Source organism: Elaeis guineensis, chromosome 9 (genome assembly GCF_000442705.2).
Source record: "Elaeis guineensis isolate ETL-2024a chromosome 9, EG11, whole genome shotgun sequence".
Taxonomy (NCBI): Eukaryota; Viridiplantae; Streptophyta; class Magnoliopsida; order Arecales; family Arecaceae; genus Elaeis; species Elaeis guineensis.
The window spans coordinates 2334314-2353495 of NC_026001.2; the positions used below are offsets into that span (position 1 = coordinate 2334314).

General features: G+C 35.6%; 1 protein-coding gene across 1 annotated transcript; it reads left to right on the plus strand.

The window, feature by feature from the left end:
* Positions 1-3911: 3911 nt before the first annotated feature.
* On the plus strand, positions 3912-5838 carry LOC105033862 (uncharacterized). The gene is made up of 4 exons (XM_010908819.4): positions 3912-4238; positions 4325-4536; positions 4892-5159; positions 5399-5838. The coding sequence occupies exons 1-4, from the start codon at positions 3987-3989 to the stop codon at positions 5705-5707; spliced, it is 1041 nt and encodes a 346-aa protein (XP_010907121.1). The 5' UTR covers positions 3912-3986; the 3' UTR covers positions 5708-5838.
* The last annotated feature ends 13344 nt before the right edge of the window (positions 5839-19182 follow it).

Consider the following 19182-nt stretch of genomic DNA (forward strand, 5'->3'; position numbering starts at 1 on the left):
CTTGGAACTGAGGGACAACTCGATAGAGCCTCAGCGCCAGAAACAGGGCAGCAAAAAGTGAAACTTTGGATGTAAGTGGCCGCATATATATAAGGCCCTTCGATGGTCGAGATGAAAGCACGCTGAACGAGGGTTTTTCGGATGTCGACACGTGGCAGTGTCTGGGCCCTTTTCGAGCTGACAGTTCGACACACCTGTCCCAAATCGAGCCATGTCGCCTCCATCCGCATGAACGATTTCGGCCCAATAGCCCCTTGACACGTGGCGGAAAAACTACATCTTGGAATTAATCAATCAACGGCGGTTTGCATTTCCGATGAGACGTCTGACACCGAATCATCTGTTGGTACGGTCGCCAGAGTCGGGGCATGATGTGACGAAAAACCACTCCTTTTGCCCAAGGCCATCACCCATGTGTTCACGCAGGCCAACACGACATCGAACTCAGGAGTGGGGGGGCAACTGTTGGGATATACCGACTGACCCCAATATGCCGACTTATCCTTCGACCAGTCTGACCGACGTCCGACTCTACCCACCGGACAGACAGACGACTCCGACAATGACTGCCGACAATATCTGACCGAAGGTATGCCGGCCGAACAGACCAATACTGTTTCTAACTGGCCGAACGGCTGAACCCATATCACCGACTCATTGTCGGGGGTGACGGTCGACGTCCGACTTTCACAAGGCACCAGATCAGCTGACGGTATTTACGAGTCGTCACCCGACGTTCCGGCAGTCGAATACTGACATATAGTCGGCCAGCCCGCTCAAACGCTGTACATTTGCTATGGGCTGTTGTCCTATCAAGGACGTGCTGTGCGACTGTCCTGGGGCATTGTCCTGTCAAAGACATGGGTTAATTTTGATGACCTGACAACCCACGCCGATTTGACAGCCCCTGACGATATCCTGTCTAGGACGTGCTGTGCGACCGTCCTGGGGCATTGTCCTGCCAAGACATGGGTTAATTTTGATGACCTGATAACCCACACCGATTGACAGCCCCCGGCGATTTGACAACTTTTCAGTTGTCTGCACCATTAATGGCGGGACCATACCGCATTCTACTATAAAATGTGATAAGGCAACAGTTTTGGTAAGGGCCTTTAAGCTCTCAAAAAACTCTCAAGCTCTCTCTCTCTCTCCCCATTGAGTCCCTGATTTTCCACTGTTGCCTAGTCTCCTCTCTGATTTGACCGTCGGAGGGTCCCCGTCGGAGGCATCTTCGGTCAGTGAAGATTTTTCTTGTAGGTGTGCGACCCCGATGATCGGGCGATGAGGAGATTGACCGCAACACTTTGAATGCTATCTTATGTATTTATATTCTTTTGCATACGGGGTATCTTCTTTTTCCTTGTTTTGGCCTTATGCGCCTTTATGTAATTTGGAGATTTTGTATTACTATTTCAGTTTAATTTAGTGTGGCTTTCTAACCCAAAAGAAAAAAGGATTGTTCATGCTGTTGCACAAGCTCATCAAATGCAACAAGTTGATATGGTCAACATGCTCATGGGCCTTCCAGATAAAGATGAAAAAAGATGACTGAACCAATGAAAAGAAACAATCTTCTAGGTTTCCTATTTTAGGAGACATAAGGCAACAATCAAATTAAGCTTTATAACAAATAAAAATGCCATGGCTGCAATAAAAAAAAAAAAAAAAAAAGAAAGCACATGCTTTGATAAAACATCGCACATGAAAGAAACCAATGAAATCAATCACGTGGTTTTGAATGAAAAGAGTTCTTGTAACCTCAATGCGGTCCATCGCTAAATTTCACTATGATTAGGGATTGCAAAGGGATTAGGTTTTGCTGGAGAAGATTGGATTTGAGAAGGATTTTAGTACGTCGGATTGGAGAAAAAAAGATGGAGAAGAAGAGAAAGGAGATGATCTCCGAAATCAAAACTCGACGGATCAAAACCAAAGGAATAAATCTTAATACAAAATTTAAATAAGCATTATATATTGCAAAAAGGAAAAGGCAAAGAACTTCCACTGCTCCTTTATTTACTTGCAAGTTCATTACTTATTTGTAGATGTGCTTAGAAAAAATTGTAGGTAAGGCCCTAATCCAATATTTAATTACCCAAGAATTCTTCGAACTAAGTTAGAAGAATGTTCCCTCAAAAAAAAGAATGAAGAACATAAAATTTTTGCAAACTTTCAAAATTTGTTTCTCTAAAAGTGGGGCCCGTAGGGTAACTTTCGAAGTCATCAGCATCGTCATATTAAATTTTTACACTACCATCTAAATAAATTAGCCTCACATCTTTCTAAAATTTAGCTGACTATGCAATTGATTAGACAAGATTTTTTTTTTAATGTTATACAATGTCCAATCCAAATGATAAGGCATGCTTGGAAACTGATTGGTGATGTATGTATCATGGTCTAAAAGGCTCAAGATCTATCCCATTAAAACAAAAGAAGCAAGTTTATAAAGCTTTTATCAAACACAAACATATAAATATACAGGTGAGACATATTTAACCTGTGGCTACTAGAGTTAAATATCCAATGTGCTCTATTTTTTTTTTTTGGTGAAAGTATCCAATGATCTCTATTGGAAGCTGTATCCAGTTCACACATCCTTACAAAAAGTTGTATTAGCATTTGTGCCGATATACAATAGGTCATATACTTCTGGCTTTTAATTGGTGACCCAAATATACCAAGCACAACAGGTAAACTGGTTTTCTTTCTTTATTTATTTTTTTTTAAAAAAATTCTGTTTACTTAATTTCAGTCGTTGCTATAGAGAGCCACTCTTCATTAAACTGTATTCTTCTTCTCTCACCAAAATTCAATGATGCTTACTTGGCATTAAATCTTAATTCATAAATCCTTAAATAGAAGTCAAACTTTTAGCAAAATACATCGTATCCCAGGCATCTAAGGATTTTATATTGTTATTGGTAGATGTTGCTTGACCATGAAGCACTCTTGTCCATATTTGCTAAAAGATTTTTATTCATAAATTATTTATAATATCATTTCTGGTTTCATCCAACTCAACTTCTTAAAAAAAAAAAAAAAAAAAACAGCCAACCTATTTAACCCACAAAAAAAAAAAAAATCATTATAAAGATTGGATTGCAAAGTATGGATCTTAACTCCAGTTCATATCAGAACATATGGAGCCCCAAACAGTTATAAGACAATCAACATGATCAAATATTCTTCATTCATTTCATTGTCACTTCTTAGGATATATTTGATTGAAAAAAATTATACTCATGGATGAGAATGAAAATAAGCATTTTATTTTAATTATTTGATTAAAAAAATATAATTTTTATTTTGATGTTAGAAGAAAAAAATTAATTATCTAAAATATAATTTTTACTCTTCTATAGTATTTGATTTTTTTATCGATTTTGATTAAAATTTTGATCATGAATTAATATATCAAAAAAATATGATCATTTTGATATTTATTTTAATTTATATTTAAATTTTGATTTGAATTCCAACCTCAATTTCCATCGCGCCCGAAACGTGTTCTTAGACCAATTATTAATTTGAAAACCAAAGAATTGTCAATTGACTCCAGAACCTTTTAAAATTCAAACAAGCAGACAGGTCGGCACGGTGCGACTTAACTCGAAAAGACAACAGGACTGTGCCACCTAATATTGAAATGGACGGGGAGGTTTACCCACTTAATATTTTATTGAATGAAAATATTTACAAGGACACAACATGTGCTGTAGACCTGCCCCAGATAAAGACCAACAATTTCTGCAACACGTGATGGTCCCCCCTCCCACAGCTCGCATGTCGTTTTGTTGGCTTGCCGTCTACCGCCAAACGCATAAAATAATACATGTAGCCTGATAATAAGAAGAAAAAATATCACAACCCGACAAATAAGGTATCTTCTATCACAACCCAAGCTTGGGCTAGCATCTTCTTTTGGTAGAGCGAGCTCTAGCATCTTTACGGGTGAAAAGCTAGAAACAATCTGGAGGACGATGCTATTCAGAGCCGCAGCAGTCCTGCTGATAGTGTTGTTGGGATTGGCTTATCAATCCATCCAGCCTCCACCTCCAAAGCTGTGTGGCTCTCCCGATGGCCCCCCCATCACTTCTCCCAGAATCCAACTCAAAGATGGAAGGCATCTGGCCTACAAAGAAGCAGGAACTCCCAAAGAGAAGGCTAAATACCAGATCATTACAGCCCATGGTTTTGGTTCCACCAAAGAATTTGTATTCCCTGTGTCTCAGGTCATAAACTGATGAGATCTCTGTATTTTTTTTCAGGTATAATTAAGTCTTCTTGTTTCATGACTGTATTCTTGTAATTTGGTTAGGCACTGGTGGAGGAGCTAGGAATATACTTGCTCTCGTTTGATAGAGCAGGATATGGGGAGAGCGATCCAAACCCAAAGCGAAGTGTGAAGAGTGAGGCTATGGACATTGAAGAACTTGCCGACCAATTGGAGATTGGGCCAAAATTCTACGTCCTCGGGATCTCCATGGGAGGTTACACGATCTGGGGGTGCCTGAGATACATACCACACAGGTCTGGTCGCAACTTTATATTTTGGAATCATGGCATCCTTTGTTCTATGAATGATTCTGAACTGAAATAGATACGACCTGCCCTTCTCCTAAGAGGATAGAGTATCTACCAATCTCATGTATCTAGCTGGCAGATTTGAACATATGTGGCATGGAAACTTACAAGAGTTTCAGACTCAAAAATATAATTTCATCAGTATTGATGTAATTTTGTTGGAGGATGAAATCTAAGCCATATAGATTCAGATCCAGCTCCTGTTTAAGAGAAAGATAGCTTGTCTCTTCTAAATATCAATAAAGTAATACTGAATAATTCTCACAAGAAGATGTTTGACTTACAAAGATTCTGAATATAGGCTGGCAGGAGCAGGACTTGTAGTACCAGTCATCAACTACTGGTGGCCTTCTTTTCCGGCTGAGCTATCCAAGGAGGTCTACGGCAAGATACTTGTGACAGAACAATGGTCTCACTGGATCGCACATCATTTTCCTTCTTTACTGTATGGATGGTTGACTCAGAAATGGTTCCCTTCTTCAGCAATAATTGGGGGACACCCTGATCTATTCCCTGAGGAAGATAAGGAAATCTTTAAGAAAATCCAAGCAATGCCAAATCCTGCTGGGGTACAGTTCTTCAGAAGCTCATCTAAAGAATAGATTACTCAGTCACTACCCTGTTAAATATTCAGATATTATCCTGCATTAAAGGTCATAAAGGAAGTAAAGAATCATGAAGTAATGCATCTAATTAAGGAACTACAGCGACAAAAAAGGGAAATCTATTCATCAACTTTGTCATTTTAGTGCTGATGTCTAAACTATCTATTTGGTGGTAGCTGCAAACTGATCTGTTTTTGTTTCAGGATAAGCCAACACAGCAAGGTGTTCATGAATCACTCCATCGAGACCTAATGGTGGCATTTGGCAAGTGGGAATTTGATCCTATGAATCTTAGCAATCCATTCCCTCACAATGAGGGCTCTGTTCACATCTGGCAAGGGTATAAAGACAGGTTGTGCCAAGTGGAGCTGCAGCGCTATGTTTCTAAGAAGCTTCCCTGGATCCGATATCATGAGGAACCTAATGGCGGGCATGTGTTCATGCTTCTTGATGGTTATGGTGACAAAATCATCAAGGAACTTCTACTTGGAGAGAAGCCCTCGGTTATGTGAATGTGGTTTATGGAGTTGCAGATCTTGTATTATGCATCTCTAAACAATGATCGTATGAAGTTCCAAAATGAATGTGTAAACATTTTATTCATGGAAAATGCCAAAGCCTCCAACTCTTGGTTGGTTTGACAGACCCAAGCCCTCCAACTCTTGCATTTCATACAGTTTAGATGACAATGGCCATAACTTTTTGAAGTCTTCCACAGAAGAAAAATTGTTCCATGTTTCTTACCTGAGAGTGGATATGGCTTCTAAAAATCCTGCTTCTATGATAGTTTTTGCACATATTGTTCATCATTTCAATGCATATTTTTGATACTTCTCCAGTCCAGTTCAAACATCAAGCAAGTAAAGCATTTGAAGCAAATTAACAAAAAACAAAACATTTGTTGGGTGATGCCAATGACTCTCACATGCATGCAAGACATTCACAGGTCACGCACAATAGATCATCAGTCATTTCTTTGACTATGATCTATCCCTTCTTGCCATCCAGCCACAAATGCGATCTCTTTTCTGTTGGTTGCCATGGATGTATGTTGGGTATGACTACAACATTGAGTTTGTGAATTAATGTTACTAGTTGCATAAGTTCAAATGGTCTGCTTATCAGAGTAAGTGCAGCAATGTCCAAGTTATTCATTACAGACAAACAAAATTTGGAAATTGGGAGTTTGACCCCATGAATATAGCCATTTCCTCATGGCAGGGGTACGAAGATAAACTGGTGTCGGTTGGCTACAAACAATGATATATGCCTAAAAAGCTTCTTGGATTCAATATCAAGAGGATCCTGAAAGTGGGCATATGATCATTACTAAAGATGGTCATACTGACACCATCCTCAAGGCACTTTTACCTGGAGATAAGCCCTCAGCTGCAGAAAGCTAGTTAAGTTAGAAGCTAGTCATGTCATCTCTAGACATCTTTACATCATCTGTGAAAATATGAGATCCTTGGCAACACCATATAAGCATATAGAAATAGGTGGCTGAAGTATACTTTGACATTGCGATGAAGGGAAACAGTAAGCAGTTTTAAAGGCATCAGAGCAAATCAATGTATCATTTTTGGCACAGTCATATGGCATTTAAATCAGACTGTCTGCCAAGACAGGCCTAGAAACATTCGGCATCAGTTTCTTTCTTTCTTTTTTTTTTCTTTTTTCTTTTTTCGTTTGGGTGGGTGATATGAATCATTTTCAGGTACAAGCAACACATTCACAGGCTACATGCAAAGAATATCAGTCATTGCATGATGATTTGTCTTTTTCATCTTTTTCATGCAACAGCAACTGTTTTTGAAAAATGAGGAATTATTAATAAGTAGCTAGTTACAGTCTGAACTTTGAGATAGAAGTCAGCAAATATGAGGACTTTGCACAAAGATGGGGACGCAGAGTTTTAGGTGATTAATCTTTATAAGGGGACCTGTATATAATTTTCCCTTGACCATGGTTTATATATTTTCACAAAATGAAGTCGATATGGACGGTAGTACCGAAAACTAACAAATATTCGTATAAGTCTGCAAATAATTCTTTCACGATCTTTATATAAAAAGAAGTCGACAAGTATGCCGACTTCATGGAGTTTGCGAACTAGGAATGAGCAAATATTTTTCTAGGCAATACAAAGATACGTCAGTGACTTGCAGCCTTTGTTCTGCGAGCTATGGACTGACAAGTAATATAAGGGTTACAAACTTGCTCCTTCTATTGACATTTAATAATGATTTTTTTAAAAAAAATGAATCTATATGTATTATTAAATAAGAAAAAAATATTATTTTAAATTCTATAGACCAAATTTTATGATAAGATTTAATATATAAAAAAATATAATGAATAATATACACATGTGCCTTTATTTATATTTTCATCTAAATTTCTTATTTGCACTATTTCCCCTGGACGTCTTATTAAACTATATGTTTTGAAGAAAAATCTATCCATCACTTGTCCACATTCACAACTACTTTTACTCTTTTTAAAATCAAAAAATAAATAATATTCTTTATCTAATCCACAAATTTTAAATATCTCTTATTTCTATTTTTTTTAAACTCTATTTTTTAGGGATGGCAATATGTTGGTAAGCTATTATCTGTGCCTACCTTGTACTTGCTCATGGGTGGAGCAAGATGGGTGGAGTTAACTGCGTTTGGTTGGATGGTTTGAGTTCGAAGTGATTTTTACCACTAGCCATATCCACCCTGAATCAGATACTAATGGAGTGGGGTAGATTGCCTTCCTTATCTATTTGTTAGTTTATTTTTTTAAAAAATAAACATTACACATGCATCTTGCTAGTCTATAAATGAAATGTGATGCCATTTTCATCTCTCTTGCTTTTTAAGATCGTGCTTTATTTTCCCCAAGTCTCTCATGCCATCCAGCACAAAATCTCAGGATTCATATAGATATCCACAACCAATCGTATTATCCCTACCATAAACTCTCAAAAGCAAAATAATACATGAATTCTTATTTTTTCTTTGAAGTTGCTCCAGTAACCATCAAAATTTTCAAAATATTATCTAGAGAAAAAGTTTTATGGATATCCTCAAGTAGTTTGTTAATTATTTATTGTTCGTTCATTTCAAGATTCAAATTTTCAAATGCCATCCCATGATTTTTAAGAAAAGTTAGATAATGCTTCCAATTTTATCTCTAATTATTTACCAATCCATTTCATACGGTAGAGAACAATTTTGCTCACACTATATTAGATAAGTCAAGAAAAATTATATTTACCTTCCAAATCCTTCTCCTTGCAAAACCTAATCGGTATTTAAACATACACCTCTATGAACCACCCAAAGACTTTCCTCTTGTACAAGATTAGAATAATTAAATATTAATATTAAAAAAAATTCATCAAAAATTGAATCAAAGACAACGCTCCTCCTTCATCTTGCTTCAAGAGTTCTATCCCCTAGAACTCGACTAGCCACCAATCGATCAGATCTTTCTTCAGACCTGAGTCTGAACCTCTCAGAACCACCCACTGGATCTGACCATCTTTTTTTGGACCTCTTAAACCCTTAGATCTATTAGGATTAGGCTTGTCTTAAAAGAATAAGCCTTTGTCCTAAACCCTAGAGTTGCAAGAGAGGGAGTGGATAGGGGATGTAAGAATTGAATGATCAACTCTTCTGCCGTCTCCTATTTATAGCACTAGAAGGGGCACCAACAGAGAAGGCATGCCTCATTTGGAAAGCCATATCAAGTCGTCATATCACTTATCTGAGAGTCTTTAAACAGAAGGACTTTACAGGGTGTGATACGTCGATTTCAGCCTTCTTACGTACACACGCCCAGAATGAGATGCTTTTCGTGTCTCTTCTGACTTCAGATCAGCGTGAATAATTGCCACATAACACTTTATTCAAATAGGAAGGCTATCAGCAAGTGACGCCTAATTTGAATAAGAGTTCAAACTTGAGAAGGACTCTTCACCGGAGAGACAAGCGAGCACCTTCTCACTGTCGCGCGCGCACGCCCAAAAAAGGGCATAAAAAGCAACCTTTCTTAATCTGATAATTTTTCAGATTTTTACCACATGATCAGTACTTAAAATTGATCCTTATCAAAAAAATTATCCGATAAAAAAGTCGCTTAAGACTCCTTAAACAAAAGGAGTCTTCACATCCCTTCATGCGTCCAGAAAACCTGTCGCTCACGCAGCAATGTTCTAGGAATTTTTTCATGCACAATTTGATGGATTTTTCATACTTCAAATGATGTGCTAGGTGATCATCATCTGATCTCATTATCATAAAAAATAGAGACCCAAAACAGAAGGACTCTTGGTCCATCTTCATGCCAAAACCAAATAGAGCGTGCGCTCTGTATATTTGCACCAAGAGTCCTTCTCATTTTGGACTCTTGGTTTTTGGCGTTAAGATAAGATGTGGTGCCTTTTTTTTGGCTGTTTCCAAGTAGCTTGATCTGACCCAAATGCTCACCAAATTGAGCTAGCAAATCAGCAAGACATGAGATCAAATTGATCTCCAAAGGAGCTAGGGATTCTACTCGTGCTAGCATGCTTACCGGAACCCTGATTGAATCTAAAATTTCAATCAACCTTTTTCAAAAGGATCTTTGGCCAATTTCTATATGTGTGTGACCTATTGGGCTCCACATCTAGCCAGCAGTAGATTTAGGTACAAGTTAACCTAATTTGATTAGATTTTAATTTAATCGATTTAGGTCCAATCGAGCTAATCCGATTTCAGCAATTAAAACTCTTTCTAATTGACGATCGAATTAAACTCTTTAATTCGATCAGACCTACAAATCAAGATTGACATCTAGCAATATATCATGACTATCCAAAAAATATGAAATTTGATAAAAATATCAAATATACCTTTCAATGGTAAGTTATCGTGCAATTCAATCCTTCGATCATCCATGCATCCTAAATATGTTCATGAGTATGGAACCATGTCAAACTCAAATACATATTTATATCGATTCTCAATTACCCAATGATGACTTCAATGAAGAAATATTAGAAACTCTTTCTAATCTCCCTCCTACCTTTGGTCAAAAGATTTTTGTCGAGTTATCTAGGAATGAGAATACACAGGATGCGATCTCCTCTTACTATGAGTGATCGATTCTATGTTGACCTACTTACAACCTTCATACAGACTCCATTATATCCAGAACACCCCATATATGTTTTAATGCCATGCCTGAGTATGAACCAAAATATGAGTTCATATGCACAAGGTTCCATGGTGATCTCAGGTCTAAGAATCACTTGCACAACTCTCACTTAGAAAATCATCTTTGACATACAAGTAAGACTTTTATAAGATATTTTCTTTCATCGAGTTAATTCAGTGGACTCATTTCTCAAATGAGCACCTACATCCTTGTATTAGTGTCCCACACAAGTAGTTAGTGAGATCTGCCACCCTCTCAATCGAGCATACATAGGATGTGCCAGTCTATCCGGAACATTGATCCACGACTCAATGCTCCTACGATCAGAAATATTTAAGATTAAGATTTTAAGATTTTAGGTCTCACTAGCATAACCCATTCATGTCTCTTGAAACTATTGTCCTAATATTTGGGGTTCATCATAATCTTAGTCATAATAAGATGCAGCTAATATGATAAATCAATGCTTCATTTTATTATCAAATAATAAATATCATTACATGAGTTGAAAAATTATAAAAAAAAATCTCATCACAACACTTGCGATTGGCTTATAGGATACTCTTCTTTCAATCTTCCACTTGTACTAAAGTCAATCGCCTTTATATTTCAATTACATACAAGCAAAATGGTGATCAAATAACTATTGTGGTATGGCCTTAGTGAATGAGTCTGCTATATTGTTCTTTATATCTACTCATTCGAGAACAACATCTTATTTTTCTATAATTTTTCGAATGAGATGGAAGCGTCTGAAGATGTGCTTGGGTCTATAATGAGACCTAGGTTCCTTAGTTTGAATAACGACCTCAGTATTATCACAATAAAGTGGCACTGATCCTTCAATCTCAGAAACGTTCCTAAATTCATGATGAACTTCTTCATCCAGATAGCTTCCTTAATGACTTCACTAGCAGCGATGTACTCTACCTTAGTAATTGAGTCAGCTACTATCTGCTATTTAGAACTCTTCCAACTCACTGTCCCACCATTAAGGATAAATATATACCCTGATATTGACTTGCTATCATCTAAATCAGATTAAAAACTAAAATCTAAATAACTCTCTAGTTTCAATTCTGATCCTCCTCTATATATAAGAAAAATATCTTTAGTCCTTCTTAGGTACTTCAGAATATTTTTCACAGCTTTTCAATGATTCTCTTTTGGATCATTCTGAAATCTGCTAGCTATGCCCAAAGTATAAGCTACATCAGGTCTGGTACATAGCATGGTATATATTATTGATCCCACAGCCAAAGCATAAGAGATTTTATTCATCATCTTCTTCTCCTCTAGTGTCTTAGGACACATTTTCTTAGAGAGACGTATACCATGACTTGCAGACAGGTATCCTCTCTTACTTATCTCCATATTAAACTTCTTTAATATGAGATTTATGTACCATGACTGTGATAAGCCTAATATCTTTTTAGATCTCTATAGATCTTTATATCCAGTATATAGGATGCTTCACCCAAATCTTTCATGAAAAACTTATTTGATAGCCAAGTCTTGATCGATTGTATCATTGGATATTATTCTCAATGAGCAGTATGTCATCGACATACAGAACCAAGAAGACAACAGTACTCCCACTTGTCTTCTTATACATACACGATTCATCCTTATTTTTGATAAAGCCAAACTCTTTGACTGTCATATAAAATTGGATATTCCAGCTCCTCGAAGTCTGCTTCAATCCATAAATGGATCTCTTTAGCTTGCATACTTGATTTGTCCTCCCACTTGAGATAAATTTCTCTGGCTGAGTCATATAGATCTCTTCCTCTAGATTACCATTGAGGAATGTGGTCTTGACGTCCATCTGTCAAATCTTATAATCGTAGTATGCTGCTATAACAAGCAAAATTTGGATGAACTTGAGCATAGCCACTGATGAGAAGATTTCATCATAGTCAATTTCTTGCCTTTGTTTGAAATTCTTTGCCACCAATCTAGCTTTATAGGTTTCTACTTGGCCATCTGCTCTGATCTTCTTCTTGAAGATCCACTTGCATCCTATTGGGGTTACACCCTTAGGCGCATCAACCAAGGTCCATACTTGATTGGTGTACATCGAGTCTATCTCAGATTTCATAGCTTTCAGCCATCTGTCTGAGTCTTTACTTATGACAGCTTTCGAATAGATCAGCGGATCATCATCCTGAATGATGTTGATCGAATTATCATTCTCCATAACAAAATCATATCTCAAAGGTGCTTGACGCACTCTATCTGACCTTTGAAAAGGAGTTATGTGCTGTGGATGTACCTCATCCTTGGGTACTTCTGATTGAGGATCTTTTTGTGGTTCATTCATAGGTATTAAAATGGCATGCTTACTAATAAATACCTTTTGTTCAGTAGGATGGTAGACATAGTACCATTAGTTTTCTTAGGATACCCTATAAATCTACACTTGTCTGATCTAGTACTAGCTTATGTCCAAAAATATTTTTGACATAAGCAAGACAGTCCCAAATCTTAAGATGTTTAAGATTAAACTTCCTTTCTTTTCATATCTCATATGGTGTGCTTGCAACAAACTTTGAAGATACTCTGTTTAATATGTATGCGGCAGTCTCTAGGATATATCTCCAAAAAGATATTGGAAGATCAGTGAAGCACATCATGGACCGCACCATATCCATCAAAGTGCGATTTCTCCTTTCTACTACACCATTTAACTGAGATGTATAAGGAGGGGTTCATTCAGAGAGAATATCTTTACTTTTAAGATGATCAAGAAATTTACTAGATAAGTATTCTCTTTCTCGATCAGATTGAAGAATCTTGATATCCTTTTCAGTTTACTTTTTGACATACATTGATACTCTTTGAACTTATCAAAAGTATTGAATTTATGTTTCACAAGATACACATATCCGAATCTTGATAAATCATTTGTAAAGGTGATAAAATAAGAGCATCCTCTTCTGACCTGAGTTGTCATTGGTTCACATATATTTGTATGTACTAGGGCTAACAACTCATTTGCCCTCTCTCTATATTCAGAAAATGGAGTCTTGATCATCTTACCCATGAGACAAGATTTACAAGTTCTCAATGATTCATAATCATACGAGTCAAAGAATTCTTCTTTGTATAACTTGTTCATCCTTGACTCACTAATATGACCAAGGTGACAATACTAGAGATATATAATATTCACATCTTCTCTCTTTCTTTTCATATTTCTTTCAATATAAAAAATATTTTCATTGAGTAAAAGAATTAAAAAATTGTTATCAATATAATCACTGCCATAAAATTCATTAGAAAAGAAAATGGAGCATCCATTTTCTATTAGCCTAATTTCATAATCTTATTTTAATAACAAAGATATAGAAATAATAATTCTAATAATCTTTAGCATATAATAACAGTCTTTCAATTCTAAAGTTTTGCTCGAAGGTAAATCAAGCATACAGGTTTCCACAGCTTCTGCGCTAATGGACTCTTCACTTGTGCTATAAAGCTCGATGTCATCTCTTTTCATACATTTGATATTCTGTAGTCACGATAATAAATTATAAATATACGATTCACAGACGGTATCCAATATCCAAGTATCAGAGTCTGAGCTACTCAATGAAAAATATGTCTGTATCATATACACACCTTTTGGTGCTTCACTTACACTTTGCTTCAAACTTGCAAGATTATTCTTGCAATTATACTCTCAATATCTAAATTTACCACAAAATGAATAGATAATATCTTTATGGACATCTTTTGCCTTTTCATTATAACTGACCAATCCAAGGTCATTAATATCCAGAACATCGGAGTTCTTCTTCGATATAAATCTAACTTGTAAGATCCTCAACCAATCTACATAGTTGAAATCGATCAATATATTTTTATCTATGGTGTTATGCATTGAAAATAAAGAAGCCACAATGCAGGCTTAAATCTGCATAAATAAAGAACAATAGTATAAGCAGACCATTTATATTTGACATACATAATTAGATGAGAACTTTTAAAACTAGTTATATCTTCTATTATTTTTATCGGATACCATAACCATCTCTTATGATAAACGAGAAATCCTAATCTGATTTCTTAATGGGGTTGAGTCCCTAATCCCTCATTGAAGCTTTGTGAATATCATAATAAATCTCAATAAGTTCAAAGATAGGTAAATCTATCCAATTGCATCTTATGCAACTTTCAACATAATCCTTGCCTCTAAAAATACTCATAGCCTTGTGGATATCACAACAAACTATAGTATTTTGTAGTTAAGTCAGATCCTTCATTTTCATACAGTCATATCTAAAAAATACTGTCCTTGTGGATATCACAATAAAGTAACATATCCAAAATATGCCGTAAAGCATCTAATATGCATCAAGATAAATTCTCATCAATCCCCATAGCAAGCCTTGTGGATATCATAACAAACCTACTATGATTTTTGACAGGATATTGACTAGGCATGAAGGAAGGCATATGTAGTGTTCAAAATACTGAGCTACCATCATTCAAGATTTGAACTAATTCAATTGATCAGAAAAGTATGAAGATTGGTAGAGATCCCCCCGTTGCTTTTTTTAGACATCAATAAAATTGGTCAGGCCAGCAACGAAACTAATCAAATAACCACCGCACTTGAAATACTCCTTAGACACCAATTGATTAATCGATTCAAAAAAATAGGTCAGCTACTGGTTCACAACATTATGACTTAATATAATTTTTTTTAGGATTTTAATGATCTCAAGCACATCCTAAATCAATCAATCACAATAATACACTAATACAGTTGTATCTTAAAAATTATAACAACTAATCATAGCATCCAATCATATTTCTAAGATATAAAAATATAATCATATAATATGATTATAATTAAGCATCTCAAGCATATCATGTATGCATGAAATTCTAATAATATGCATGAATACAAAATACTCTTTTCACGGTTCTTCTTCTTAGGACATCACAGTGGCACTCCTACACACCATAAGAGTACCCTATAAAATAGGAAGAGAGGGTCTCTGAACCCTACTTGCTCTTATGATCAAACGATCTGGTAATGAACCATAATTAGAATACTAAGTTACTAAAAAAAATTTATACATACATCATACATTTAACATAAAATACATCTTTAAGACATGCTAGGGTTTGGATGTTCGATCGGGTTCAACCCTTGACTCGACTTGAACCAAACCAAAAATCCATGCTTGATCACAATCAAGACAATAATTTAATCTTTGATTATATAGATCAAGATAGGCTCTAATACCACTGTTGGGTTCTGATGGTGCAGTGGAAGGATTAGGTATTTAAAATTTTCATTAAAAATACCTGATGCATAGGAAACCCTAATACCCAGAAACCCTTGACTATGTCAATCAAAGTGTAATTAAAATAAATTTGGATCAGAAGAATACCTGGAGTGCTAATTCAATTTTTACAAGATATCCAAGTGTTCGCCCTCCAACGGTGATCCACATAAAAATTAAACCAAAGACAACGCTCCTCCTTCACCTTGCTTCAAAAATTCTAGCCCTTAGAATTCGACTAGCTACCAATCGATCAGATCTTTCTTCAGATCTAAGTCTGAACCTCTCAAAACCACCCACTATACCTGACCACCTTTTTTTGAATCTCTTAAACCTTTAGAGCTATTAGGATTAGGCTTGTCTTAAAAGAACAAGCCCTAGTCCTAAACCCTAGAGTTGTAAGAGAGGGAGAGAGGGAGTGGATAGGGGACGTAAGAATTGAATGATCAATCTTTCTGCCATCCCCTATTTATAGCACCAGATGGGACACCAACAGAGAAGGCACGCCTCATCTGGAATGCCATATCAAGTCATCATATCACTTATTTGAGAGTCTTTAAACAGAAGGACTCTTCAGGATGTGATACGTCGATTTCAGTCTTCTCAAATGCACATGTCCATAATGAGATGCTTTTCGTGTCTCTTCTGACTTCAGATCAGCATGAAAAATTACCATGTAACACTTTATTCAAATAGAAAGGCTATCAGCAAGTGATGCCTAATTTGAATAAGAGTTCAACCTTAAGAAAGACTCTTCACCAGAGAGATGCGCGAGCACCTTCTCGCTGTCGCACGCATGTACGCCCAGAAAAGGGCCTCAAAAGCAACCTTCCTTAATCTGATAATTTTTTAGAGTTTTACCACGTGATCAGCACTTAAAACTAATCCTTATCAAGAAAATTATCAGATAAAAAGGTCACTTAAGACTCCTTAAACAGAAGGAGTCTTCACATCCCTTCGCACGTCCAGAAAATCTGTCGCTCGTGCAGCAATGTTCCAAGAATTTTTTTCACGCACAATTTGATGGATTTTTCATACTTCAAATAGTGTGCTAAGTGGTTCATCATCTGATCTCATTGTCATAAAAAATAGAGATCCAAAACAGAAGAACTCTTAGTCTATCTGTATGCCAAAAGCAAATAGCACGTGCACTCTGTATATTTGCGTCAAGAGTCCTTATCATCTTTGACTCTTGGGTTTTGGCGTTAAGATAAGATCTGGTGCCTCTTTTTTGGTTGTTTTCAGGTGTCTTGACCTGACCCAAATGCCCATCAAATTGGGCTAGCAAATCAGTAAGGCATGAGACCAAATTGATTTCCAAAGGAGCTAGAGATTCCACATGTGCTAGCATGCTTATCGAAACCCTGATTGAATCCAAAATTCCAATCAACCTTTTTTAAAAGGATCCTTGGCCAATTTCTATATATGTGTGACCCATTGGGTTCCACATCTAGTCAGCAGTAAGTTTGGATGCAAGTTGACCTAATTTGATTAGATTTTAATCTAACTAATTTAGGTCCAATCGAGCTAATCTGATTTCAGCAATTAGAACTCGTTCTAATTGGTGATCGAATTAAACTCTTTAATTCGATCAGACCTACAAGTCAAGATTGATGTCTAGCAATGTATCATGACTATCTAGAAGATGTAAAATTTAGTAAAAATATCAAATACATATTTCAGTGGTAAGTTACTGTGCAATTCAATCTTTCAATCATCCCTGCACCCTAAATATGTTCATGAGTATGGAACCATATCAAACTCAAACACATATTCATATCGATTCTCAATTAATCAATGATGACTCTAATGAAGAAGCATTAGAAACTCTTTCTAATCTCCTTCCTACTTTTGGCCAAAAGATTTTTTTAAAATCATCTAGGAATGAGAATACACAGGATGCGATCTCCTCTTACTAGGAGTGATCAATTTCATGTTGACCTACTCACAACCTTCATACACACTCTATCATATCCAGAATATCCCGTACATATCTTAATGCCATGCCTGGGTATGAACCAAAATATGAGTTAATGTGCACAAGGTTCTATGGTGATCTCAGGTCTAAGGATCACTTGCATAACTCTCACTTAGAAAACCATCTTTGACATACAAGTAAGGCTTCCATAAGATGTTCTCTTTTATCAAGTCAATTCAGTGGACTCATTTTTCAAATGAGTATTCACATCCTTGTATTAGTGTTCCACACAAATGGCTAGTGAGATCTGTCATCCTCTCCATCGAGCATAAATAGGATATGCCAGTCTATCCGGAACATTGATCTCTGACTCCATGCTCCTACGATCAGAAATATTTAAGATTAGGATTTTAGGATTTTAGGTCTCACTAGCATGACCCATTCATGTCTCCTAAAACTATTGCCCTAATCTTTGAGTGCATCATAATTTTAGTTATAATAAGATACAGCTAATATGATTAATCAATGCCTTATTTAATTATCAAATAATAAATATCATTACATGAGTTAAAAAATTACAAAGAAAAATCGTAAAACTTACGATTGGCTTATAGGGCACTCTTCTTTCACCTATAGACTAATTTACCATATTTTTATATTTTTTTAGATGGATAAATTATTTTTCTATGGATAACAGTCACGCATGAAATAGAGGGAATGCCTTATCCACTTGGGAGATGATTATTTTTCCATCGATCAATAAAATAATATTTTTTTATTTTTAAAATATTTTTTTATATAATATTATGTATTTCTTGTTATTATGATATAATATATAATAATATCATTATAATCATATTTAAAATTATTATAATATATATATGTATATATATAAATAAAAAATATTATGAAAAATATAAATATATCATATCAATTTATCTAAAAAGATAGCAATGCAAAGAAACACAGGCAACAAATCTTAAAAATTACGTTTTAATATATAAAAAATATAAATAAATTATTTTTTTATTTAAATATTATCTAAAGAATATTTATCTAAAAATATATAAATTTTTAGTTAATTTTTTCAACCCTTTTAAGAGGGGCCTGAAGGTTTTCAGCGACATTTTGGATTACTTGTGAGCTTCCCTCAAACTATATATCATCCAGATGCGTTTCTTTCGCGATGAAAAGCAAGCGTACCTGATCCGCCGCCTCACATTGGTATATATATATATATATATATATATATATATATATAATATTATATTCAGATTGGTAATATAATTTTATTTTATGGGGACCGATCTCTAGCTCAATAACCTCATTCTTTTTATTAAAGAGTCGGTTTCTTCTCTAAGCACCTTGAATTTTGACGAGCGTTTTATCATTTTCCTCAAGAATCCGGAAAGAAATGCGTTTCACCATGCTTTTAATGCCTCTTATCATGCTTTCTGAGTGTACATCCAATTGATACCCTCTACCAAAAAAAAAAAAAAGAAAAAAAATAAATGGATAACAACTCAACATTTTTTTGTTTTCTAAAAGTCTTTCCTGCATTAAAATCTGGATTACTGGC